The 27327-nt window shown below is 43.1% G+C and overlaps 2 protein-coding genes, 4 non-coding genes and 1 pseudogene across 7 annotated transcripts in view; 3 read left to right on the top strand and 4 right to left on the bottom strand.

Moving 5' to 3' along the window:
* Positions 1 to 27327, top strand: part of LOC144698328 (uncharacterized) — a 694970-nt gene that overhangs the window by 84297 nt on the left and 583346 nt on the right. The gene's annotated exons all lie outside the window — the stretch shown is intronic.
* LOC144698352 (uncharacterized) overlaps positions 1 to 27327 on the bottom strand; it is a 674481-nt pseudogene that overhangs the window by 350023 nt on the left and 297131 nt on the right. The window lies entirely within an intron of this gene.
* Positions 1452 to 1533, bottom strand: trnal-aag (transfer RNA leucine (anticodon AAG)). Its single transcript has one exon. It is a non-coding gene; the product is annotated as a tRNA-Leu (tRNA).
* Positions 3560 to 3633, top strand: trnan-guu (transfer RNA asparagine (anticodon GUU)). The gene has a single exon. It is a non-coding gene; the product is annotated as a tRNA-Asn (tRNA).
* On the bottom strand, positions 7447 to 7518 carry trnae-uuc (transfer RNA glutamic acid (anticodon UUC)). The gene has a single exon. It is a non-coding gene; the product is annotated as a tRNA-Glu (tRNA).
* trnat-ugu (transfer RNA threonine (anticodon UGU)) lies at positions 9921 to 9994 on the top strand. The gene has a single exon. It is a non-coding gene; the product is annotated as a tRNA-Thr (tRNA).
* Positions 19717 to 27327, bottom strand: part of LOC144697667 (uncharacterized) — a 200642-nt gene continuing 193031 nt past the window's right edge. Inside the window, exons 7-9 of the mRNA XM_078569687.1 lie at positions 25710 to 26026; positions 20430 to 20485; positions 19717 to 19819 (exon numbers count right to left, since the gene is read on the bottom strand). Coding sequence (XP_078425813.1) covers positions 19717 to 19819; positions 20430 to 20485; positions 25710 to 26026 — 476 coding nt within the window. The remainder of the gene's footprint in view (positions 19820 to 20429; positions 20486 to 25709; positions 26027 to 27327) is intronic.

Genomic DNA, 27327 nt, shown 5'->3' with positions numbered 1-27327 from the left:
GTAGATAGATTTTTGAAATATCGGGGACTGAGGGCTATGAGGAGCTGGCAGGAAAGAGGAGTTGAGGCCTGGGGCAGAGTAGCCATGATAATATTGAACAGCAGGGCAGGCTTGAGGGGCCGAACGTCCGAATGGCCGACTCCTGCTCCTATTATTAATGCTCTTCTGTTCTTATGAAACGTGTCTCTAGTGAAAGAGGTCTGAAACAAAAATAAAAGGCCCAGGTAGCATAGATAAGCCACGTGGTGAGGCTTGTGGGCAGCTTTCTTGGTGTTCTGGTGGTCAGGATTCAGCACATTCACTGCTGCGGTCCGGGTTTAATTCCCAGTCAGGGAATGGAGATTTACTGACCTCGTGCAAACTGTTAAAATGAGTCTGTGTTGTTTCTTGCTGAAAAACAGAAGACGCTCATCTCTGCCAGAATCAGTGGAGTGACAGCTGGAGTTCTGCCTCAGAGCTGGAAATGTCACCCGTGCAACAGGTCGAGAACAAATATAGAGGTGAAGATAGGGAATGAGAGAAGGTCTGTGATAGGTTGCAAAGCCCTAACCAGAGAGATGTTTGTGCAAGGCAAAATATAGCGGAAATAAGGGAGGCTTTACTGTTTCCACCAACACATATACCTCCCAGATTTGGTTCCATATCTCGTGTTAAATGAGAAGAAAGCTTCTCGCTGAAGCTTCCACTTTTTAGCTGCACCTCCTTCCAAACATTGCAAACTCCCCCTGCACCTTCCATCTTGATATTTTTCTCTGTGACATTTTGACATGAAACTGCACAACCAATGTGAATAAAGTTTCTGATGGGAAAAATATGTTCATGCCCTTGGGGAACTGAACCACATTGACACACACAGAGGAACAAACACAGACATATACACCGAGAGTGACAAAGGGCAAGGGATTATCTCGAAGGAGAGACAAACACCCAGAAATCAAGCCTGACACCAACCTGGTTCCGTTTTTGTTCCATTTCTCGCTGCAATTTTTGTGAATGTTTGCAGGCGAATAGACATTCGAGAACGCTGGAGGTTTTAGATGGTTTTATTCAACTGATTCGGACAATTAATTGTGCAGATACACTGTAAAATTCAGGAATGATAAGAAGCGTAATTGGCAGGATTCCAGCCTACCTGTGGAGGTCCCAATGCATTCAAAACATGCCGCCTTAAACACTCAGTCACGAATCCAAGCCCCAGATTTGTATTAATGATGTTTGTATAAAATCATAGACGGCTACATCTGACGGTCATTCAGCATGTCGACTCTCTGGAAGAGCAAGTCAACTACTGTAATTCCGCACCCCGCCTTTTCCCTCCAGAAATTCATATTTATATCGCCTCTCCTCGTTCTTCCCATCAAAATAAAACACCGCACACTCCGCTGGTGTCCGTCGACCTGTTAGTTTGAATGGGGCTGCTGCAGATCCCAAACGATACAGTACCTGACCCTTGGCAGTGGTGGGATTTGAACCCACGCCTGCGTAGAGACTGGAACCTTAATCCAGCGCCTTAGACCGCTCGGCCACACTACCACGTGACCTAGTGCTGCTCCTAATTCCCTTCACTGATATTATCATCGAAATAGAACAGAAGCAAAGGAGCAGAAATAGGTCATTGGGAAACTCGAACCAGCTCCGCCAGTTAATCAGATCATCCTGCACTTTGTAACATACAGAAATCATCTCCACTATTAACTTCATTATTTCAATGTTTCACTATTTCAATGTTTCAGATTATGTGTTTTATTCCCTGTGGTGACTGTGTGTGTTTGCTCAATGAAATGTTGGTAAAAGGTATCGACTGAGGAAAATGAGGAGATGATTGGTCAGAATAGACATTTGTTTTCAGAAAATTCGATCCGAAGTCAACTATTTTTAAAATTTGAATAATTGTAAAAGAATTCAGAGTCCAACCCTTCATCTCAATGAGTCAGGGAATCTTTGTTAATTTTCACACACTGAGCAAGGACACGGCAGCAGCTCCTGCGCCTCTTTCAATATTGTTTCTCTTAACTCAGAGTTTTCAAAAGGGAATTGGACAATGATTTGAAAGGGAAAAAAATTCAGGGTTATGGAAAGAGACAAATAAATTGAGATTAACTCGAAAGCTCTTTGTGGAAAACTGACATGGATACTATGGGCCTCTTGTACAGTTGTGCCTTTTGATGATGACATTATTGGATCAGTCTGTCTCCAGCATCCCCAAAGAGAGCAGCTGAATTCCATGTCTTCAAAATAAAGACTCAATGTGTTGCCACATGATGACACCGCTTAACATTTTACTGAGACCCATTGAGCTTTTCTCCTGTCCCCTGTTTCTGCAGGGCAGTGGTTATCATGTTTATCTAATATGTGAAGAATTGCCTCGTTCGAAACTGGCCAGAACCATCATCAAAACTTGCAGATTGAAGTTTGTTAAAGACAGCAGGATGTGGTCATGTGTCCTGGTCACTGTTTATCTTTCGATCAAGATTATAAGATCTGCGCATTGTCAAGTCCCTGGCTTTGGGTGTTTGTTGAGCAGCCATTGGCTGCCGTACTCCCTGCATGAAAACAATGACTCTCCTTCAGAAAGTACTTCAATAAAACCAAAATACTGGAAATCTGAAATAAAAACATAAAATGCAGGTAGAACTCAGCAGGTCTGAGAGTGTCTGTGGAAAGCAAAACCTGCTGAGTTTCTCCAGTATTTTCTGTTTTTATTTCAAAAAGTGCTTAATTGGCTTGAAAGTGGTTTCAGACATCCGTTGGTCAGGAAAAGCGCTGTATAAATGCAAGTCTGTCTTTCCTTAACTATCTTTAAATCCCAATCCTCTGGTTACTGACCCCCGTCAGTGGAAAGAGTATCTCCCTCTCTGCAACATCCAGCCGCCCGTCCCCACTGCCCCCACCCACATTATTTCGAACAGCTCCATGAAATCTCCACTTAAACTTCTTTGCTCTGAAGAGAACAATCCCGGTCTCTATAATCTCTCCACAAAACTGAATTTCCTCATTCCTGGACACGATGCAAGGCAATTGAGATGAGATTTTGGAAAATATTGTCAGTTGGCAGGTGGGAAAATGGAGAAGGAACCAAAACAGAAAACCCAGTCTCCAGCTTTGTGAATCTTTAGAAACTCTTTGGGAACCGGAATTAGAGGAGAATGAAGGGTGAACTGTCTGACTGACCAGAGACAGTCAAGGCACCTTTCCCTTCTTTAAGACGCTGGAATATTGACTCTGATGTTATCAGTGAAATGAACTGATCTGAGACATTGACAGCGTTCTCGTTACTGCACATCAGGAATTCAAACCTAATTTCGGCTTCGGGACAATGAGAATATTTGGTAACAGTTAAGACATGCAAAGGATCGAAGGGAGACGGCACCAGTTGTAGGGGAGCTGGTTCCCGGTGACATGGATGTATCTGCAGTGGGTTGGATCAGACTGTTTCCATGTATCCACAATGAATGCATCACTCTTTATTTTGGAAGAGTAAAAATGATAGAGAATTGTCATTCCAGTAGCAGCAATCTGAAGATTTAACTCACTGATACCCTGGGAAAAGTCTTCATCAGTCTCTGTGGCGCAATTGGTCAGCGCGTTCGGATGTTAACCGAAAGGTTGGTGGTTCGAGACCACTCAGAGGCGAAGCTTTTACTGTTTTCTCACCATCGGCATTATCACACAGTTCCGGGCTGTCATTGGCTACTTGCGCTGAAACGAAAGACCCCCAAAATGTTGCCAGTTCCACTGTTATTAAGTGAGCTCCCAGGTAAGTGCCTTTTTTCGAATATTAATTTCAAATATAATGAGAAAACAATTAGACATACCATGTACCGATATCTAGCACATTGGAATTTTATGAAATTTATTACATTGGATTGAAACAAACCCATCAATGATTCTCTCTTCCTCAGCTCCACAATGAGTAAGACAGGGAAAAGCAGAAAAGCAGCAATATTCCGGCCCTGCACTCTCCAATCACCCGCTGCCAGCAGAAAGCGGCGACTGCAGATTCCATCAGCGGGTTATTGCCCATCCCTGGAACGCAAGATACTCCAACCCGGGCCAAACTTCCCAAAACGCCGAGCACAGGCTCAGGAAAACATAGGTAGATTATATCTCGGTCACTAAACCTCCGAGCAGCATTTACAGAATACCCGAGTTAGTGAGTCACAAATAAAAGTCACACAAACTTTCTAAATGTTTTCATTGTAAAATTCCTTCATTTTATTGATAAGTTAACTGTTGTGAATCTGAAAATGTGCACCATGGGATTTGTGTTACTGAGTGACGTTTTTCCATTGTTTGTCCGTCAGGTTTGTAATTCAAATTGTGTTGGATATTGAAGCGATCCTGATTTCAAAATGAGGTCACAAAGCAGCTAAACATTAAATCCAGAAACAAATCCTGAGGAAAATGGATCACAATGTTTGGAAGGAGGTGCAGCTGAGAAGCGGAAACTGTGAATGATGTAACTGATGAATGAATGAAAAGCATTGGCTTTTTGGTCAATCACCATTGCCGAGTGGTTAAATGGATGGTTCTAATTTCCTTTGGAGTCTCCGCAGGTAAATTCAAACCTTACCGAATGTTCTTCTTATTATTGCTGATTTCAACCAGGTGTCCACAGAACTCCCGGATCAATGGAAGAAAAAATATCTAAAAATTCTCCTGATTTTTGGACTCTAAGGGAATGAAGGGCGATCGGGATTGGGTGAGAAATTGGTGTTGAGGTTGGGGATCCGCCATGATCTTGTTAAGTGACGGAGGAGGCTTATGGGGCCTTATGAAGTATTCCTGATTCTTTGTTCCTGTTCTATTTGAGTAGCAATACCAGCCAAGGTGATGGGCACTAATAGCTTGAGTTCGGTAGATTCGCTCTAGGTGGTTGAAGGTGTCACTCTTCATTGAGTGGTGAAAACGATGCTTTTAAAATCCACTGGGGTTTCCCGAGGAAAGTTCAAATCTTACCAACAGTGCTTCTTATTATTGTTGATTTCAACCAGGTGTCCACAGAACTCTCGGATCAATGGAAGAAAAAGCATCCAAAAATTCTCCTGATTTTTGGACTCTAAGGGAATGAAGGGCGATCGGGATCGGGTGAGAAATTGGTGTTGAGGTTGGGGATCCGCCATGATCTTATTAAGTGACGGAGGAGGCTTATGGGGCCTTATGACGTATTGTTACTGCTTTGATTCTGTTCTGTTTCAGTAACAATGGGCAATAGCATCCTGAGCTCGGTAATTCAGCTGAGATGTTGTAGGTGCTGGTTTAAGGTTTCACTCTTTATTGAGGCGTGGTTTCTGGTCCCACTTCTGCTAAAATTGTGCTGTTGGTCGAAAAGGTGCCAGCTCGCAGTTAGAGCAGTTGTGTGCGGTGTTTCACTTTAACAGGAAGAACGAGGAGACACAATAAAAATATAAATGGCTGTGGGGAAAATGTGGGGTTGTCGAATTAGCTAAATTCCTCTTCCATATGCTGGCATGGACAGACTGGGCAGAATTTCCACCTCCCTTGTTGTAACCATCTATAATTTTATACCAGCAACACTAAACCCTCCATAGGACCAGTCATCGTGGCCGAGTGGTTCAGGTGATGGAGTCCAGACCCAGTCAAGGCGATGTGGAATAGCATCGTGAGCTTGGTAGCGCAGCTGTCGTGGTTGTTAATGGTTTAAGGTCTCATTTTTATTGAGGCGTGGTTTCAAATCGCAGTGCTGTTAAAATTGCCCTATTGGTCGAAAAGGTGCCAGCTCACAGTTAAAGCAGGTGTGTACCGTGTTTCACTTTAACAGCAACACTGAGGAGAGACAATAAAAATATAAATGGCTGCGGAGAAAAGGCGGGATTGCTGAATTCCTCTTCCGTGAGATTGCACGGACACGATGGGCCGAATGTCCTCCTTCTCTGCTATGGCCGCCTAAACTTTATACCAACAAAATTACCCTCTGCAGAGGGGCAGTCATCGTAGCCGGGTGGTTAGGCGATGGAGTCCAAATCCATTGGAGTTTCCTGCTTCTCATTATTCCTGGTTTTATTCTGTGACTACAAAGTTAATTATCGGTTATATTGAATAAAATCCATCAAAACAAGTGGACGTTTTCCTATTTCTGTTCATTCACGAAACCTGCAGTGGAAATGGAGCAAAACTTGGTGTCATGTTTGCTTTCTGGCAGTTTGTCTCTCCTTAGAGACAAACCCTTGCCCTCTGTCAGTCTCGGTGTTTATCCCCGTGCGTGTTCCTCTGTGTGTGTCAATGTGGTTCAGTTCCCGAGGAGGTGAACACATTTTTACCATCACAAACTGTATTCACATTAGTTGTGCAGCTTCAGATGAAAATGTTACAGAGAAAAATATCAGGATGAAAGATGCAAGAGGAGTTTGCAATGTTTGGAAGGAGGTGCAGCTAAGAAGTGGAAGATATGAATGATGTTATTGATGATTGAGAGGAATGTATTGCAACCTTGGGGCTTGTGTAGTTCGATTACATTCTACACTTTGAAATTCAGAACAAGCTGAGGCTCCAGGTGGAAATCAACAGTTGTCTCCATGTATGTTGGGATATGAGATACATATGTTATGTGTGTCCGGCTAGTTCAACTGGTAGATCAAAGGCTCTAAATCTCAGGGTCGTGAGCTCGCCGCACGTTGAGTGCAGCTTCTTTCAAACAAATAACCACCAACCTCTGTTCCTTTGAAACTGGCACAAGACGGATTTTCACCACTCATTCAAAGCACTTCCATGTCACATCTCTTTCTATCTCACCTCCAGCTCTCTCCGCCCTTCCAGGAGCTGTTTGACCACACACAGTTAGTTAGTGCGAACGTAATACACAACTTGATCGGTTTACAGATAACAGGCTAAAGAGACACCAGGATCTTCCTGATTCTCCCAGGTACTGATTACAGGAATGTGCACAGTGCCGATTATCCACAGTCACACTCTCCTTCCAGTCTTGTCTACGTTGTTCAGCTTTGAAATTTCTCGTATTTTCGCACTGGATTTCATTGTGAAGAAAGCAGAGCTGTGATAAGCTTATATTGTTCAGCAGATATACTGCAAGAAGTTACATAACAGGCTGATGGTAACAGTGCTCTTTGGTCGCGGTGAGATCCACTGAAGGATTGGCACCAATAATGTGTCGTTCAATTAGTCTTGTGATTGGTTGATCCATCAGGAGTGATATTTTTGTCAATGCAAACAGTAGGCACCAGAATTTTCCCTTCTCCCACCCATATTTTGCCTGGCACCACCATCCCTGTGGCCAGTGCTTTGCAAACAGCCCTTCTCTTGTCCTTCTTTCACTCCGCTTCTATCTTTGTTCCCGGCCTGTTCTAAGTGTGATATTTCCAGCTCTGAGGCTAAACTTAAATTGATTCTGGTGGAGCTGCTAAATGTTTTCAATAAATAAGTAATTAATACTCATTTTGATAATTCCACAAGATCAATAAAACTGCATTCCCTGACCGGGAATCGAACCCGGGTCGCGGCGGTGAAAGCGCCGAATCCTGACCACTAGACCACCAGGGAAACTGGCAAATTTTCGTTTCCGTTTCATTTATTGACGCTGCTTTTATCCATGTTTCCATTTTAAATGCAATGAATTCTTCAGTCAATTACAACAACGGTTTCTGTGAGCTGGGACATGAAATTGACAGTGAGGTGAAATATCCCCACAAGCTGCTCATGTGTAACTGTCAATTCCCTAAACCCACCAACCTGATCACTGCGGCTGTTGTGAAACTGACAAGGGAACACATGGCAGACATTCATCACTGAAAGTAACTGACACACTTCTAAACACTTTCATGTCGCATCTGTTTCTGCTTCTGCCCGTGCCTCGCCTCCAGCTCCCTCTGCCCGTCCAGCTCCCAGGTCAATTAGCTGTTTGATGCAGACACAGTCAGTTCATGAACCCAAGCTTTCCTTGGAAAGCAGGGACAGAGATTGTGGGACCCAAGGATTTTAGAAAGAAGGGGTTTGCAGATGACATGGTAAAGATAATCTGGGATCTCATCTTCCTGATTCTCCCAGACACTGATGACAGGAATGTGCAGAGTGCCGATTATCCAGAGTCGCAGGCTCCTTCCAGTCTTGTGCACGTAGTTGAGCTTTGAACCCACTCGCAAAAGTGGATTATAAAATGGCAGAATGAGTGTGAAAGAAGTGGTGTTGGGAAATATCAAATTATAGAAAGTTACAGCAAAGGAAGAGGCCATTCAGCCCTGTGTGCTGCTTTCAAAGAACTCCAAAGAAGAGTCACACGGAATTGAAACATTAATTCTTTTTCTCTCTCCAGAAATATTGCCAGACATGCTGAATTTTTCAAGAATTTTCTTTTTTAACTCAGATTTCCCGCATCCACAGTATTTTGCTTTTATCTCTGGGTTTCTAGCCCAGTGACAAGGCCAATACGCCATCTCCTGAATGCTCTGATATGATATGGACATGTTTTCCCGAAGGAAGTGCTGTTAGTAGCGGACGAGTGTTGAGGGCGATGGTTCTGACATCCATCGGGGTTTCCCCAATGTTGGTTTGCTGACTGCGGTTCTTATTATTCCCGATGTTGACCAACAGAATTAGTTATCGGATAAATAGAATCAAACAAAAACTTCCGCGCTTTCTTATTTCCATTCATCTGCAAGGATTTGCGAAATCTGCAGACGGAAATGGAGTAAAACTGATGGAGTTTGGTGACATCCTATCTTTCTGGATGTTTGTCGCTCCTTAGCCCTCTGTCACTGTCGATGTATTTGTCTGTGAGTGTCCCGCTGTGTGTGTCAATGTGGTTCAGTTCCTCGTTTTTAGCAATCCCCACTTTATTCATCTTACTTGTGTGGCTTCATATTAAAATCGTACAGAGAAAATAAAAACCGGTTTAAAAGGTTCAGGAGGAATTTTCTTTCTGTATTTCTGAGTGGAGACTGTTCAGTTACTAAGTGTCCGTATGTTACAAAGCGGAGGGCGATTGAAATTTTCACTGAGCAACATTTAAACAGACACCGAGTCCGTGTGGTCGAGTGGCTAAGGCAATGGACACATCGAGAGAATGAATTTGTAAATACAAACAGTCCAAACTGATACCCCTCGGACATTAGGAACTGTATTTCTTCTCGAAGCTGTTCCACGTGTGACATTTGCAGCTCTGATGTAAAACTTCAACTCTCACTCCACTGATTCGGGCGGAGCTCTTGTGCGTTTCCGTTTTCAATCAATAAGTAAATCAGTCCTGTTTTAACAGTTTGTACCAGATCAATAAACCTTCATTGCCTGGCCGGGAATCGAGTCCGGGCCACGGCGGTGAAAGGGCCGAATCCTTACCTCTAAATCACGAGGAAAGCTGTCTAGAACTCTTGCAACGTGCTTTATCTGGGCCACATTTGCCATTGTTCAGACACTTTCACCAGAGGTGTTTTTAAGGGGTAGCTGCAGTGAAGGATTGGCACCAATATCGTGTCGTTCAACTGGTCTGGTTCCAAATCCTGCTCAGGAATTTAAGAAAAGCTTTGAGTTTGCTCAGTGTCTTGACTTCAAAAGCGAGGATGTAAGAAAGTACATTCCCCCAAGCGTGTAATAAAATGTCGGAATGACTGGGAAATTATGCTGGGAAACGTAAAATTATAGACAGTTACAGCAAAGAAAGAGGCCATTCGGCCTGGCGCGCTGCTTTCAAAGAGCAGTTGTGATTGGTTGGTCAGGAGTGATATTTGTGTCAGTGTAAACAGTCGGCAGTAAAATCCCTCACATCACCGTGGCAGACATTCATCACTGAAAGCAACTGAACACTTCAAATTCTGCCGCTTTCATGTCGCATCTTTAACTTCCTGTTCTCCCTTTCAGGCATTTCCAGGTCTATCAAATATCATTCATGCAGAATGTTGTCCTGTTCCTCGTTCAACTAGGAGACTTACTGTGAGTGGTATAGTATAGTTGGCTCCATAGCTCAGTGGTTTAGAGCACTGGTCTTGTAAGCCAGGGGTCGTGAGTTCAATTCTCACTGGGGCCTGCGATTAACTTTTATGAAATTTGGTAACAAGGTAACTTTTGAGCAGAGCACTGTAAATCCAAAATCAAAAAATACCTGGAAAAACTCAGCAGGTCCGACAGCATCTGCGGAGAGGAATATAGTTAATGTTTCGAGTCTGTATGGCTCTTCAACAAAACCTGTATCGGAAGGTCATGTCAGTGGGCAACAAGATGGAAGATGCAATATAAAGTAGGCAGGTGCGATTATGTTCACTTGGTTATAAAAATGAGAACAACAGAATGCTTTTAAAATGTGAGAAATCTGTAAGTGCTGATGTTCAAAGAAACTTGGCTGTGCTTGTACAAGCAAAGTAGAAAGTTAGCATGCAGGATCAGCATGTTGGCCTTTATTGCAAGGGGATTGGAGAGCAAGAATAAAGAAGTCTTGCTACAGGGTTTCGGTGAGACGGCATCTGGAATCCCGTGTGCTGTTTTCATCTCCACATTTATAAAAAAATAGACTTGCATTGGGGACGGTGCAGGGAAGGTTCACTAAATTGATCTCTGGAATGTGTTGGTTGTCCTAAAATGAAAGGATTTTATTCTCTGGAGTTTAGAAGAATGAAAACTAATCTGATTGAAACCTGTAAAATTCTGAGAGGGCTTGACAGGGTAGACACAGGGATTGTTTCCGCTGGTCAGGGAGTCTAAAACACTGGGGCACAGTCTCAGAGTAAAGGGTCGATAATTTCGGGCTGAGATGAGGAGAAATTACTTCATCCAAAGGGTTGTGAATCTTTGAATTCTCTACCCAGAGGGTTGTGGATGTTCCATCATTGAATACATTTAAGGCCGGGATGGATAGATGTTTGGTCTCTCAGGGGACTCAGGGATATGGGGAACGGGCAGGATAATGGAGTTGAAGCCCAAGATCAGCCATGATCGAATTGAATGATGGGACAAGCTCGATGGGCCGTGTGATCTACTCCTGCTCCTATTTCTTGTGATCATATCTATAATAAAGACAGTAATTCATGCTATAATAAAAACAGAATGTATTATTGGAAGTTCTCAGCGGGTCTGACAACAAATATGAAGGGAGAAACAGAGTGAAGGTTTCGAGTCTAATTTGACACTTTTTCAAACCATAAATTGGCTGCTAGTTATGACATTTTGCACAACATCAAGACAGAATTGAACCCAGGCGGTGAAAGCACCGAGGCTGAACCACTAGAGAGTTAGTTTCCAACTGAAGGTTTAATGGTTTCAGAAATCCTAGGGTCAAGTAGACTCCCTCTCTTCCTGCTTCTACTCATATTACCGACATAATTCTGCTTTGTGTCCTTTGGCTACAAGGAAATGTTGTCCAAACTTTGCCAGCGCTGCTGTTATTCGGTAAATTCTCACACAACTATTGTGTGTCTCCAAATATTGCGTGCAGTTCTGGAATAAGCATCATAGGAAGGGTGTGATTGCACTGGAGAGAGTGCAGAGGAGATTTACCAAGATGTTGCCTGGGCTGGAGAGTTTTAATTATGAGGAGAGATTAGATAGGCAGGGGTTATTTTCCTTGGAGCAGAGGAGATTGAGCGGGGACATGATTGAGGTGTATAAAATTATGAGGGGCATAGATAGAGTAGACAGGAAGGAACATTTCCCCTAGGTGGAGGGATCAATAACAAGGGGGCCTAGATTTAAGAAAAGGGGAAGGAGGTTTAGAGGGGATGTAAGTAAGAATTATTTCACCCAGAGGTTAGTGGAAATCTGGAACTCACTGCCTGAAAGGGTGGTAGAGGCAGAAACCCTCATAACATTCAAAAAGTATTTGAATGTGCACTTGCAATGCCATGGCATAGAAGGCTATGGGCCTAGTGCTGGAAAATGGGATTAGAACAGTTAGGTACTTGTTTGACGGTGCAGATTCGATGGGCTGAAGGTCCTCTTTCTGTGCTGTAGACCTTTATGACTCTATGACTAAATAGATTTATGAATATTCATTTCAAATAACGCGAGAAACTGAAAGAAACATGTGCATAACATCCAACCTATTACAAAGATTGGGTTCAAAGCAACGAATAGAAATTGACTGTCAAATTGCATATATAGAACTGGAACACACCATCACAACGAATGAATCCATTGTCTATTAAAATGTTGCTCAGTGAAAATTTCAATCATCCTCCGCTGTGTAACATACAGGCACTGAGTCAATAAGCAGTCTCCACTCAAATAAACACAAAGGGTCAATCTCCTCTTGCAACTTTTCAACCTGTTGTTATTCTCTGTACAATTTACCATGAAGATATAATACGAAAGTGAATAAGGTTTGCGATGGTAAAAAATGTGTTCACTCCTCGGTGAACTGAACCACATTGAGACACACAGACACATGCAGCGTGAGTAATAGTGGGCAAGGTTTTATCTCTAAGGAGAGAAAAAAACTCTCAGAACGCAAGTATGGCACAAATTAGTTCGGTTTTGTATCATTTCTGACTGCAAATTCCGTGAATGCTTCTGGGTCAACAGAAATGAAGCAACACGGAAGTGAAGCAGGAAAACCATACGGGACCGTTTGGAAGGTGCTGATTCCATTTAACCAATAGGTCATTCCGGAGGCAGCAAAACGAAGGAACAGCGAGAAGTCCAGTCAGCAGGACTCTAACCCACGTGGGGAGGCCCCAATGGATTTCAAATCCATCCCTTTAACCACTCAGACACGGCTGCAGGCCTTATACCAGCGTCATTGTTGTTCATGTAAAATCCTGGAATGGTTACAGCAGAGAATGAGAACATTCAGCCCCACCTATTCCCAGTCACCCTGCAATTCCTACAGCCTCCCTTGTTCTACCTACCAAGACGAACCACGTCATATGTCAAATACCCCGAGCCTATTCTAAGGGATTTGATGAAAGGTCTGAAAGACAAACCAACTGAAACTTTGGCAATGGTGGGATTAAAATCCATGACTTAATAGGAACTGGTGCTTAAATCCAATGCCTGAGACCACTCGTATACGCTACTGCTGGCAATATGATAGTAACCATCGCCTTGATTGGTAACGGTACTGAATTAGAATGTAACAAATAGCAACAGGAATACACCATTTTGTCTTTCGAGCCCCTCACTGTACCATAAAATCAGAGCCAAAAACAACATATAGAGACCATTCAGCCGGGTCAGAGGAACAGAGGCCATTCAGCCCTTTGACCCTGCTCAACCATTCAATAAGATCAAGGCTGATCTGGTTGTGGTCTCAACTCCACTTTTCTGTCTGTCTGTCCGTCCCCACCCCCACCCTCACCGCCCCCCATAACCCTTGACTCCCTTCTCTACCAGAAATCTGTCTAAATCAGCCTTGAATAAATTCAATGACCCAGCCTCCACTGCTTTCTGGAGGAAATTCCTCAGACTAACGACCCTCTGAAAAACAAAAAAAAAAACTTCATCTGCGTCTGAAAAGGGAGACCTCTTACTCTTCTGGAACTAACTAACCTGGCCCCTCTCCCCTACCTTTTCCCTGGACATGTTGCAGTATTTGGTCCAATTCCCTTTTGAATTCCGCTGCTGAATCTGCCATCCCCACATTCTCTGTCTAACCCAGCCGCCGGATCCATCCCTCCCAGGTCGCCATGTGGAAATGCATGGTGACCCTATACAGAAGAACAGGTCTCAGGCATACTCAGCTACTTGACAACAGAACAACATGAAGTGACTATTGTGGAAAATTGAATGAGACAACATTTTAAATCATCAAGATATTGACACACACACCTTAGCGAAACTGGCTTTCAAACAATCAGGATAGAATTAAACACACCAGTACCTATCAGAGGGAGTAAAATTAAAGTGAAGAGGGAAACAGAATCTAGATTTAGAAAATATCCACAAGGTGGATGAAGGTGAATAGTGAGCTAGAGAATGTTTAAAGTCCGTGCATGAACTTCTGTTTGAACCAGATGTATTTACCACATGTCAATAATTTAAAATTGTGTGAGATGACCTGCAGGTGCGGAGGATGAATCTCAGTCGATAGTTATCACATTTAGTGGATAAAGTTTTCACATTTACTCTTGGTGGCAGCTCAAGGGTTTGTGTTGCTGATTCTGATCATTCTAGTAGCTTTAGCATGTTATCCACGGTTTGTCAGAAAGAAATTAGGAAAACAAGCTCGTAGCTTAGAAATAGTGAGGTTAGTCAGAAATCAGTTATGAGAAATCAATAAGGATATTCCCTTCTCAAGGTGGGGAGATCTGTAAGAAATCATTGTCTAATAACCTTATAAAATCTTCAGAAATGTATTGAACATTGTAGGAATGGCTCTTCCTCCCCCTCTCTCTCTCGCTTAGGAACAAAGATTCCTGGCTTGACAAACATAGGACAACATATCCCAATGTTACCTCATAGGGATAGATTCGGGAGTTAGGGAACGGAATTTGTAGTGGTGACTGAAGCCAATCGCTTTGATCTTCGCAATTCTTAAAAGGAGCAAATTTCTGCTCATCCTGTATGGAATGTTGGATAAGCAGTTTGATAATTTAATAACAGTGGAGGAATGGAGAGGGATGGTGGTGAGGTAGAGCTGCGTGTTGTCAGTGTACATGTGAAAACTAACAAGGTGCTTTTGGATGATGTCACCTAGTGGTAGCATGTAGATGATAAATAGGAGGGGCCAAGGATAGATTTAGTTTAGGATGGATGATGACGGTGGATTTAAAGGTGAGAGGGACAGTACCAGAAGAGAGAGAAAAAAAAAACATGAATAATATCAGCCGACATGGAGAAGGTGAATGGTCAGCAGTTCAGTGAGAATAGGGTCACTGGAGCAGAAGGCGAGTCTCATGGACAAGATGAGCACTGAGAGGCTGTAAAGGGAAATAGGAAACTGGAGAATGATCTGAGTTCAGAGCTCGGACATGGGGGATCTTCAGAGACAGTTGACCCGGTGAACTAGTGGGAGGAAGGGAAGCAGCAGAGGCAACTGATCGGATTGACTCAATCTTAGTGACAAAGCAGCTCCATGAGCTACTCACACTTGCTGTTGGAGGTGAGAACAGAACAGGCAGGGGAGAGAGAGAGAGAGCACTTCAAAAGGAACTAACTTCTGTAGAGAAATGAAAAAGACTCGACACACTGTGTGTTCGACACAGAGCTAGTTTATTTGACTTTTATCCAGAATTTTAACCCCTATAACTGGGTTAGAGTTTATTAACATCAGCAGAAACAGACCCCATAGAACATGGTTCAGTCCCAAATGTGATTAACAGCAAAATCCAATGACTGTAGTTACTTGTCAACTTGAGTTAATGTTTCAGAGTCTATGTGGACTCAAAACGTAAACTTTGTTTTTCTGTTCACAAATGCTGCCAGACCTGCCGAGTCTTTCTACATTTTGTTTTATTTCAGATTTCCAGCATCTGCAGTATTTTGTCTTTATACTTGTGAACTGGTTGTTATCTCTGCAGTGTGGATGAACAACCAAATGACTTGCCACACTCGGAGCGTGAGAACAGCCTCTCCCCAGTGTAAATTCACTGGTGTAAAGTGAGGTCAGAGGATTGCCTGAAGTCAGACCCATTATGAGAGCACCTCAACGGTCTTTCGTCAGTCTGAACATGTTAATAAGGCATCAGTTGCCTGGAACATTTCAAGCACTTCCCGCAGTCCGGGCATTTAAAAGGCCTCATCATTGTGAACTCACTAGTGTGTCTGCAGATGGGATAACTGAGTGAATCCCTTTCCACAGTTGGAGCAGTTGAATGGTCTCTCGTCAGTGTGAACATGTTGATGGGAACCAATGAACATTCTCCACTCTCACAATCCGCCGCTTCCGGCTTCTCTCCGGCACCAACCTCAGGCAAAGAGAACAGGAGACTCCGAGCATGCGCCGTCCACTCGGACAACCCGCGGCAGATAGAGCGGTTTCTGAGGCGCACGGAATTGTGGGTAATCAGACCGCCATTAGAGCCCGCGTCTCAGTTTAACTTTGCCTGAAACTGGGAAAGCAAGGGGAAGGTTCTGTTCACATAGGGATAGAAAATAAGAAAGATCAAGTTCCAACTCCTGCCATTCGGGCTAGAGATGATAAGGGACGAAAAGGCGGATTTACACATGATTGCAAATGGCATAGCCGAGAGTCTAAATGAATACTTTGCAACTGCCGTTACAAAGGAAGAAAATGCTACCCAGAACATGTTGAAAGAGGAGGTGATTCAGATTCAGAAAGGTTTAAAATTGAATTCGAGGAGATATTAGATAGGTTATCAATACTTAAAGTTGTGAAACAAAAACAGAGCATTCTGGAAAAACTCAGCCGCTCTTACAGCATATTTGGAATGAAAAAATAAACAATTAATGTTTCGAGTCCGTATGACTTACTGTTTTGTTCTCCCTCCACAGATGCTGTTAGACCTACTAAGTTTTCCCAGCATTTTCTGCTTTTGTTTCAGAATTCCAGCATCCACAGTATTTTGCTTTTGCTTTAAAGTTGTGAAATCACCTGAGCCAAATGAGATGCACCCAAGGATCCTGGGAGAAATAAGAGTGAAATTAACAGAGGCGGTGGCCATAATATTTAATTGTGCCTTGGACTCAGGTGCCGAAAATTTCATAAGTTACACCCTTGTTCCAGAATAGGTGTAAGGATAAGCCCAGCAACTGCAGGCCAATTACTTTAACTTCAGTGGTGAGAAACTTCCAGAAACTATAATTTGGACGAATTGAGCAGTCACATGGACAAATGCAGGTTAATAAAGGAAAAACAACATGGACTTCTTAAGAGAAAATCATGTTTAACTTCCTGGAGTTTTTTGAAGAGGTAACAGAGAGGGTTGATGAGGGCAATGCTCTTGATGTGGTGTACATTGACTTTCAAAAGGCATTTGGTACAGGGCTGCACAACAGACTTTTAAGCAAAGTTATGGCTCGTGGAATAAATGGGACAGTAGCCACATGGATGCGGAATTGGCTCAGTGGAAGGAAACAGAAAATAGTAAATGGATGTTTTTCAGGCTGGTAGAAGGTTTGTAATGGTGTTCCCCAGGGGTCCGTGTTGGGACTTTTAATGATATATATTAATGACCTAAATCTTGATGTAAAGGGAAAAATTTCAAAGTTTGCAGAAGATACAAAAGGGGTTGAAGGAGAAAGGGACCTGGGTGTATATGTCCATAAGTCATTGAATGTGGCAGGAGAGTGATTGAGAGAGTGATTAATAAAATATACAGTATCCTGGGTTTTATTAATAGGGGCATAGAGTAGAAGAGCAAAGAGGTCATGTATAAGTCACTCGCTTGGCCTCAGGTGGTATTTTGCATCCATTTCTGGGCACCACACTTCAGGAAGGATGTGAAGGCATTGGAGAGGGTGCAGAAAAGATTCACAAGCTTGATTCCAGGGAGGAAGGACAGCTCATAAGAAGATAAATTGGAGAAAGTAGGACTGTTTTAATTAGAGAAAATATGGCTGAGAGGATATTTGGCACAGTTATTCAAAATCAAGTGGGGGCTGCACAGAATAGATAAGGAGAAACTGTTCCCACTCATCAAAGGATTGAGAACAGGAGGGCATATTTTAAAGTGAACAGTAAAATAATCAACAATGATATGAGAAAAATCCTTTCACGCAGTATCTGGTTAGGGTCTGGAATGCTTTGTGTGGGAGTGTGGTGGAGGCAGGTCCAATTGAAGCATTCAGGCAGGAATTAGGCAGTTATCTGAAAAGGAAGAATATACAGGTTTATGGGGAAAAGGCAGAAGAATAGGACTGGTTGAGTTGCTCATTCAGAGAGCCAGTGCAGACACTATGGGCCAAATGGCCTCCTTCAGCCCCAAACCAAATCTATAATGTGGTAGAATTTATTGGTTCATTCTGACAGTCAATCTCTATCAATACGTTTGTAACAGAGCAACATCCCATTGTTCTCCCAGATTTACATTCTAACAGGAAGTTCCAGGTGTTTGCAGCGCTGTGATCTTGTGGTGTGGACAATAACATAGACAATGTTATTGTCCATACCGCAAGATCACACATCAATCTTGTGGAAAGGGTCTGATACATCGAGAGTGATATGGTCTGAAAAATACAATCTGTGTGAGTCATTGGGATATGATTGTGTAATAGTTCAAGGAGATCTGACCACTCACTGAGTGAGTCCGTATAAGTGTAACTTAGATACACACAGCTTGTGTCATAGTTCAGTAAGATCTGACTACTTAATGAGTGAGTCTTTATGAGGGTGAGATTCTGCTAACATAGGCATTGCAAATTAAGAATGACAAGGTCCATCTCCTAACATTTGCATCCTGCAATAATGGACCTGTTGGCAAATTCTTTGTAATGAATCTTTTTCAATAAGTCTGTCACAAACTAACACCCTATTGTTCTGCTGTGCTTTATATTTTAATGGGCATTTGCAGACATTTTTATTGCTATGAGCTTGGGTAGTGGCTATGTCTTCACTCTTCTCTGCTGATCTCATCAAGAAGGGCTGCTGCAGAAAGAAAGAATTGGTCTGTCAGACGCGGTCACTGTGAAAGTGATAATGAAACATCTGTGTGTCAAAGTTCAGTGACACCTGATCACTTACCGAGTGTGAATCTATGAAAATGTAACTCAAATAATCTCAGCTCCTGCAGGTGATTCTCTGGCTACAATGACATAGATAAGAAAGGAGTCAGGAGCATGTAGTCCCACCCAGCTGGACACCAGTGCAGAAGCATTGGGGGAGGATGGTTCGGTCAATGGTGTCAAAGACCACAGACAGGCCAAGAAGGACAATGAGGGAGAATTTACCTTTGAACATTCACAGGGGATGTAATTTTTGACTTTGATGAGAGCTGTTTCAATATGGTGGCAGGGGCAGTTTTCGTAATGGTGGGATTGAACCATGGAGTTTCATGAAAGATCGGCATGGATTTTGGAGGTGACCAGGACTTCGGAGAGAAAAGGGTGGAGAGAAATGGGGAGATAGTTTGCAAGGGCATTGGGGTCAAAGATTGGTTTTATTGAGGAGGGAGTGATGATGGCAGATTTGAAGGAGAGGGAAATTGCTTCAAAGGAACTAACTTGTGTTCGAAATATTAAAAAGACTCAACGCACTGTGTTTAACACAAAATTGATTTATTTGATTTTTATACAGAATATTAACCGGAATGACAGGGCTGGGGTTTATTAACATCAGCAGAAACAGACCCCAATGAACATGTCCTGGATGTGATTAACAGCAAAATCCAATGCAGTTACTTATGAAATCACTGGTGTTTCACCCGGTTAGCCGACCGAGTGTTGGAAGTGATTCACTCAGAGCAGGTGAACAGCCACTCCCCAGTGTGAACTCGCTGGTGTGCAGTGAGTTGAGATGATCGCCTGAACCCAGACCCACAGTGAAAGCACCTGAACGGTCTCTCATCAGTGTGGGACACCAGTTACCCAGAACTTTTAAAGCACTACTCGCAGTCTGGGCATTTAAAAGGCCATTCGGCAATATGAATTTGTTGATGTGTCTGTTGGTGGGATGACTGAGTAAATCTCTTCTCACACTCGGAGCAGCTGAACAACTTCTTCCCAATGTGAATTCGCTGGTGTCTCAGCAGGGTGGATAACTGAGTGAATCCCTTCCCACACTCCGTACAGGTGAATGGCCTTTCCACAGTATGTGTGCTGATGCATGGTGAGTTCAGATAAATGCCTGAACCCAGTCCCACAGTGAGAGCACCTGAACGGTCTCTCGTCAGTGTGAACACGCTGGTGCGCCAGCAGGTTGGATCAATCAGTGAATCCCCTCTCACATTCGGAGCAGGAGAACAGCTTTTCCCCAGTGTGAACCCGTTGGTGTATCACCAGGCTGGATGACTGAGTGAATACTTTCCTACAAAAGGAGCAAGTGAATGGTCTCTCCCCAGTGTGAACTCGTTGGTGTGTGAGCAGATTGGATGAATTAATGAATCCCTTCCCACACTCTGGGCAGGTGAACAGCCTCTCCCCAGTGTGACTGTCCTGATGAGTTTCCAGTTGAACTGTATAAGTGAATCCCTTCCTGCAATCTGCACATTTCCACAGCTTCTCCCTGTTGTGACTGTATTTATGTTCTGACAGGCCAGATGATTTGCTAAAACCTCGTCCACACACAGAACATGCGTACGGTTTCTCCCCACTGTGAACTGTGCTTTTTCCTTCCATGTTCAAAATCTGATGATATTCAGGTTACGATAAATTGGGTGAGTCCATCAGATCCTGATGTGATGTTTTGTTTCACTTCCCCAAATTAAAATCCTCCCCTTCTAATACCCTGTGAAATTGATTTAAAACAGAAAAAAGGGAGTGAGAGAGAACCCACAAAAACACAAAGGCACGTTGTGAAATTGAGCTGAATGAATCTGGGAATTTGTGGGGCCGGCACGAGGAAAAAGTGACCATGAAAACTGCTGGATTGTCATAAAAACCCAACTGGTTCACTAATGTCCTTCAGGGGAGGGAACCAGTTGTCGTGGTCCATGTACGTACTAATGACATAGCTAGAACTCGGAAAGAGGTTCTGTAACAAAACAAAAACAGAATTACCTGGAAAAACTCAGCAAGTCTGGCAGCATCGGCGGAGAAGAAATCAGTCAACGTTTCGAGCCTCCATGGCCCTTCGGCAGAACTGCAGCATAGTTTCAACAAGGGAGAAATATAAATTGGTTTAAGGTGGGTGGGGGGCGGGGGGGAAGAGACACATTGAGGGTGTGGTGTGAGCAGATAATCAAAAGATGTCAGAGACAAAAGGGTCAAAGAGGTGTTGAAGGTGGTGGTCTTTGTCTGAGAAAAGTGCTAATTAAGAATGGAATACAGGATATTCAAAGTACATCTCTAGTGGGGGTGGGGTGGAAAGACTAAAGGTTTTAGTTTTAGATTTAAAAATAATGGAAATAGGTGGGGAAAGAAGAATCTATATAAATTATTGAAAAAAAGGGGGGCGGGGGGGGGAAAAGAAACGGGGTGGGGATGGGGGGAGGGGGAGTTTAAGATCTAAAGTTGTTGAATTCAATATTCAGCCCAGAGGGCTGTAAAGTGCCTAGTCGGAAGATGAGGAACCTCATCTTCCGACTAGGCACTTTACAGCCCTCTGGGCTGAATATTGAATTCAACAACTTTAGATCTTAAACTCCCCCTCCCCCCATCCCCACCCCGTTTCTTTCCGCCCCCCCATCCCCCTTTTTTTCAATAATTTATATAGATTCTTCTTTCCCCACCTATTTCCATTATTTTTAAATCTAAAACTAAAACCTTTAGTCTTTCCACCCCACCCCCACTAGAGATGTACTTTGAATATCCTGTATTCCATTCTTAATTAGCACTTTTCTCAGACAAAGACCACCACCTTCAACACCTCTTTGACCCTTTTGTCTCTGACATCTTTTGATTATCTGCTCACACCACACCCTCAATGTGTCTCTTCCCCCCCGTCCCCCACCCACCTTAAACCAATTTATATTTCTCCCTTGTTGAAACTATGCTGCAGTTCTGCCGAAGGGCCATGGAGGCTCGAAACGTTGACTGATTTCTTCTCCGCCGATGCTGCCAGACTTGCTGAGTTTTTCCAGGTAATTCTGTTTTTGTTTTGTTTTGGATTTCCAGCATCCGCAGTAGCTTTTAGCTTTTTGTTTTTATCTAAGAGGTCCTGTAAAGTCAGTATAAGGAGCTAGGTACCAAATTATGTAGCAGAAACTCAAAGGTAATAATCTCTGGATTATTACCTGAGCCACGTGCAAATTGGCATCGGGCAAATAAGACTGGAGAGACCAATGCGTGGCTCAAAGATTGGTGTGGGAGAACTGGGTTCCGATTTGTGGGGCACTGGTATCAGTGCTGGGGACCGTGGGGGCTGTACCGTTGGGACGGTTTACACCTGAACCATGCTGGGATGAGTGTCCTCGCAAATTGCATAACCAGGGAAGTAGAGAGGGCTTTAAACTAAACAAGAGCAGTGAGGGATCAAGCTTGGGCCGACTTTGACAACAAGATTTCGAACGCCTCTATCAAATCTCCTCTTTATATTCCCTTCTCCATGGAGAACAGTCCGAATTGTTGCATCTATCTACGTAATCGAAATTCAAACAGCCGATGCAGCCAGGCTGGTTGTTTTTTCTTTCTACTCGCAGTCAAATGCCGCATTGTCCAATTCAATTTCTTGTCAATTTAGCATTCAGGTATTGATAGTGGTGATTGGGATTGGGGTGGTGATGGGATATTAAGTCAGTGAATGCGAAGGAGACTAGTTAGTCTCTCTTGTTGCGGATGATCAAATGCAGGACATTTTCTGATGCGTCTCAGCTGCCAAACATCAAGTCAAGCCTCATTTGTCGAGGATATCTTGCGTGTGAATGTTGTCTGTTTGAATCTATGAGCCGTAGCAAATGGTACTGCACGTGGCACAAACATCAGGAAACGTGCTCGTTTCTGACCACATTAAACTAACTGATCAAGCAGCTGAAGATGGTTGGATATAGGGCCCTCCTCTGAGCAACTCCTTCAGCCATGTTCTTGAAATAAGCTGGTTAGAGTACCTCAAACAGCCATATTTCATTGCGTTAGGAATGATTTCAGCCACAAGGGAAATGTCCACTGGACCCATTGCCCGCATATTTAGCAGGGTTACTTTGGAGCATACATAGTTTAAAACTGTTTTGACGTAAATCGTAGTCATAAGGAGCAGGGTAACTCTATTGGAAGTCAAATTGAATCTATTAGGTGATTGTTGTATAAGTGCCCCTTTTCATTTTTATCTCTTATGACCCGGGGACGCCGCTGCCCAGGCCAGCATTCATTGCCCCTTGATAATGGACCTAGAGAAGGTGACAGTGAGCTTCCCTCTTGAACCACTGCCGTCCATGTGGTGAACGAACACCCACAGTACTGTTAGAGAGGGAGTTCCAGGATTTTGGCCCAGCGACAGTGATAGAACAGCGATATATTTCCAAATCGGGATGTTGAGCGGCTTGGAGGGGAACTTCCATGCGGTGGTGTATAGGCTGCCCTTGTCCTTCTAGATGATGCTGGCCATGGGTTCGGATGGTGCTGTATAAGGAGGATTGCTGAGTTCCTGTCGAGCATCTTGTAGATGTTACACTTTGCTGCCACTGTGCATCGGTGCTAGAGTGACTGTGGGTGTGGTTCCAATAAAGCGGGTTGCTTTCTCCTGCATGGTGGATAGGCTCTTGAGTTTTCTTGAAGCCGTAATCACCTGGCAAGCGGAGTGCTTTCCATCACAGCCCAGGCTTGTGCATTGTAGATGGTGGACACTCTTTCGGGAGACAATAAGTGAGTTATTTGCCTCAGGATTCCCATATTCTGACCTGCTGGAGCAGCTACAGTATTTATATGGCTAGTCCAGTTCAGCTTCTGGTCAATGTTAACCCCCCCGCCAGGATGTTGATAGTGGGGGATTCTGTGATTCTAATGTTATTGAATGTGAAGAGGCGATGGTTTGATTCTCTCTTGCTGAAGATGTTCATTGCCTGGCACTTGTGTGGCGCGAATGTTGCTTGCCACTTGTCAGCTCAAGCCTGGATATTGCCCACGTCTTGCTGCATTTGGACACGGACTTTATCATTATCTGAGCTGTCTCCAATGGTACTTAACATTGTGCAATCATCAGCGAACATCCCCAATTCTGATCTTAATGTGGAAAGAAGTTCATTCTTGTAGCAGCTGAAGGTGTTTGAGCTGAGGACATGATGCTAAGGGACTCCTGCAGTGATGTCATGGAACTGAGATGATTGACCTCCAACAATCACAACAATCTTCGTTTGTGCGAGGCATGACTATTGCCAGCGGAGCGTTTTCCCCTTGCTTCCTATTAACCCATTTTTTGCAGGAACCCATTGATGCCACCTTTGATCAATGCCAATGTGAAGTGCAGTCACTCTCACCTATCATCTGGCAGTTTAAACTTCTGGACCATGCTCTGAACTGCTTCACCTCGCAGACTCGAACAACATTAAGTCATGGCCCAGAAATATAATCAATCTGTAGAATTTTGGAAAACGTTGATGCTCAGAAAAAATGAAAATGTCAATAAAGTTCCTGTCAACTTGAAATGAACAGAGTTGGAAATAGCAGAAGTGGAGAACAAAAAAATGGGGCAATGCAAAGAGGCAGAGAGAGAGAGAGAGCATTTGATGGCGAGAGAAACACTTTGAATGAGATATATAAAGTAAACGATTAAAGGATCTGAGCAAAGTTTGAGAGTACCTATGGCCAGCAATTAAGCCTGTATATCATTGTTATATAAGAGTTTAATTCCTAAACACAATGAAGTAACATGCGGCCAGCAATAAAGGACATTGATAGCGGAGTATAGACTACGATAACAGACTGTCATTAGTTACATCAGTGTCCCTGGAGCCCTGAAAACTTGGTCCAAACTGGATATGACTATCAATACTCTGATGAAATTGGATTATATAACTTTCCCGGGAACTGGGTTATAAAAAGTCATCCATTTCAGCCTTGCACTCCCAAAGTGAATGCATCAAATGAAAAGTGTTACTCAGTGTAATTCCTCTACTTGTGATTGACAAGGCTTTTCATCATCATTAGATCAATCATGGAGGAAAGCAATGTTCAATCTTTATTGAAGCTACCGAATGTGCAGCCCAACAAAACCGAAAGAAATTAACTTGAGCCGCTGGAATGGTCTGTCAATCAGCAACGCCAACAAGAGCTCGGGGTGAAAACGAAATGTTCCCAATGACCCCGCCCAGGTTCCCCGAGCGAATTCAGAATAAATACGGAGGCGTGGGGTTGGATTTAAATGCAGACTTGAATCGGGACAATTGGAAATTTCCATTCCCTGAATGACAGTATGAAACTAGGCGGATATGTTCTTCATATGCCACTTCACGGATATGTTCGGCGCCAGCTCAAAAATAAGCAGAATTTAATTGTATTCAATTTCACAATTTCCTACTGTGCGATAGAATCTCTTCGTAGCCACCCCAGTACCATACCAAAAGATCACAATACTATCCCGTCAGGCACACGTTAATTTTTGAACATTAATGTTGATAATACAATTGAACTGGCAGTGTACACATCGAACGAATGTTGAATAAACTTTCTGTTTTTCTTTATTGCCATTAGAAGCAGAGACAGAATTACTGCAACAATATGTACAGCTATGTTCATTGTTTATGCCATTTCGTAACTAGATTGAAGTTGCATTTAACTGCGCCCTTCAACTCTCCTCTGAATTTAGTCTGGGTCCCTGCATATATAAACGTGTTGGTGCAGGAACTCAAGAGTTGAAGCATGTAACCGCTTTCCTGCAGAATAAATTTCGGGTCATTGGAATTCGAACCGATTGAATAGTTATTGCCTGTAAGTTTCACAAATAAGAAATTAACAACATATGTCAACCAAAGCAGGAGGAAGCTGCCCGAAATGGCGAAGAGTAAAATGATGGACTTTCTGCGGTTCTCCATCTCTGGGTCACTGTGATTCTGTCCATTGTTTTGGGCTCGGAGCCTCCTCCGGGATCCACTGACTGATAGAATATGTCTGACAGTCAGTACATTGAGTAGAGAAATCAGGATGAAAGGGAGACATGGAGTTAGAATACGATCGAGCCAGGCAAACGCTGCCCATGGGACGGAAACATAAACGATTTCCTTCATGCGGCACTGCCACGGTATGTTATTGATGACATACAAAGGTTCATATATGAAGTAAAAAGGGGCGTTTTTCAAACAGAGAAGCGCACAGACCATTCCACTAACCAGAGCTGCTGTTTTCTCAGTGCAGTATTTCAATTTCAGCTGCTGGTAGCAAATGGCGACGAAGCGATCGAAGGTGAAAGCGACAGTTAACCAAACAGAACTGTCTCTGGAAGTGCCGCTGAGTACAATAACCAGGCTGCAGCCAGGTGTGGTGGAAAGGAAACTGACTTCGAAATAGATAGCACGAAGCCGGATTAATATCACAGCAGTGATAATGACAAGGAGATCCGTCACCGCCATGGATACCAGATAGTAAGTGATACATCTGGACAGACCGCATCTTCCTCGGGAAAGGATCACAATCGTCACCAAGTTAGCTGCAAGACAGAGAGAAGGACGGAATTAGTGAGCAGTGTCACAGCTACAACATCACTTTGGCGGCAGAATGGTATGAAACTTGCACCAGTCAACACTGAAACTGATTGGTTTAACAATGTATCACTCTTTGTCCAACAAAACAGATGAATGTTCCAAATAAAACCTGAATGCCGAACAGAGAAAATTAAGCGTTTTTTTAGATTCGTGCAAATTTTATTTATCACTGAAATAGAAGGAACATCATTACATCGACGTAATAACAATGTTAACTTCGAAGCAATTATAATAAATTACAATGCGTTGATTCATATTAAGCCATAGTAAATGATGACAATAGGAACTACAGAAGAACGGTAATAAAAGTAGATAGATGCTAATGACATGAAGTTAGATATGGTTAATAAGAAGCTGGTAATAAATTTAATTAAGGATCAAAGTTGAGCAAAAATATGACTTCCGCCAATAATATTGATTGAATTCGGCCTCTACTCCTGTGAAAGAAATCAGGGAGGATCAGCAGTTCTTCTGCCGTGCACTGAATCCATTAATGGGAAATGTCATCGCCAGCGAGGTCCTGCTAAAGTAGGGAAGGAGATTATTGATTCCTCTGCATTTATTTCTGATATATCTTGCCAGTGGAATGTTGTTTATGATTCACAGACAGAGACATCTGCTCTTCTAACATTGGCAGTAGTTCCTGTAATTTGAAGAAGCAGAACGACCTACGCTCACCTCTTCATGAGAAGGACGGCAGGCCTGACGGTGTTGCAGTTCTCCAGCAAAGCACTGGGAGTACGGAGCTAGATTATAGACTCGGGGTCTGGAGCGGAGTTCAGCCTTACTGCCTTCTGATGCAGCAGTATAATTCGACAATATCTTTCCACTGAAATAAAGTGACTGAGTATGAGTAGAGTGAACTTCGCCTCTGAAAGATCGCATACAGCATGGGCAATAACATACATCTATTGGTAGAGTTGATGAAGCAGTTAATGTTAATCAGGGATATCAGAATCTATTCATGAACTTCAGAACAAGTCATTGATTTTAATGGTAAGATAACGTCGCTCCTTGGGCAAAATTAACAACTACAAATATGACGAGTGCAAACAAAAACAGCTGAAAATGCTCAACATGTTGCAAGCAGCTTCTTTCAAGATGGAAACAACAATAGAAAGAAAAGAATCACATCAACCTGCTACAGTACTTCGAACCTAGTTTAAAACCTCTATACACAGAGTGCATTACATTTTCAAAAATATCAATTTCATGACATTAAATGTTTCTTCTTGCATTTCCATCA

Source organism: Cetorhinus maximus, chromosome 23 (genome assembly GCF_964194155.1).
Source record: "Cetorhinus maximus chromosome 23, sCetMax3.hap1.1, whole genome shotgun sequence".
NCBI classification, from domain to species: domain Eukaryota; kingdom Metazoa; phylum Chordata; class Chondrichthyes; order Lamniformes; family Cetorhinidae; genus Cetorhinus; species Cetorhinus maximus.
This window is presented reverse-complemented; position numbering and strand designations above follow the sequence as displayed.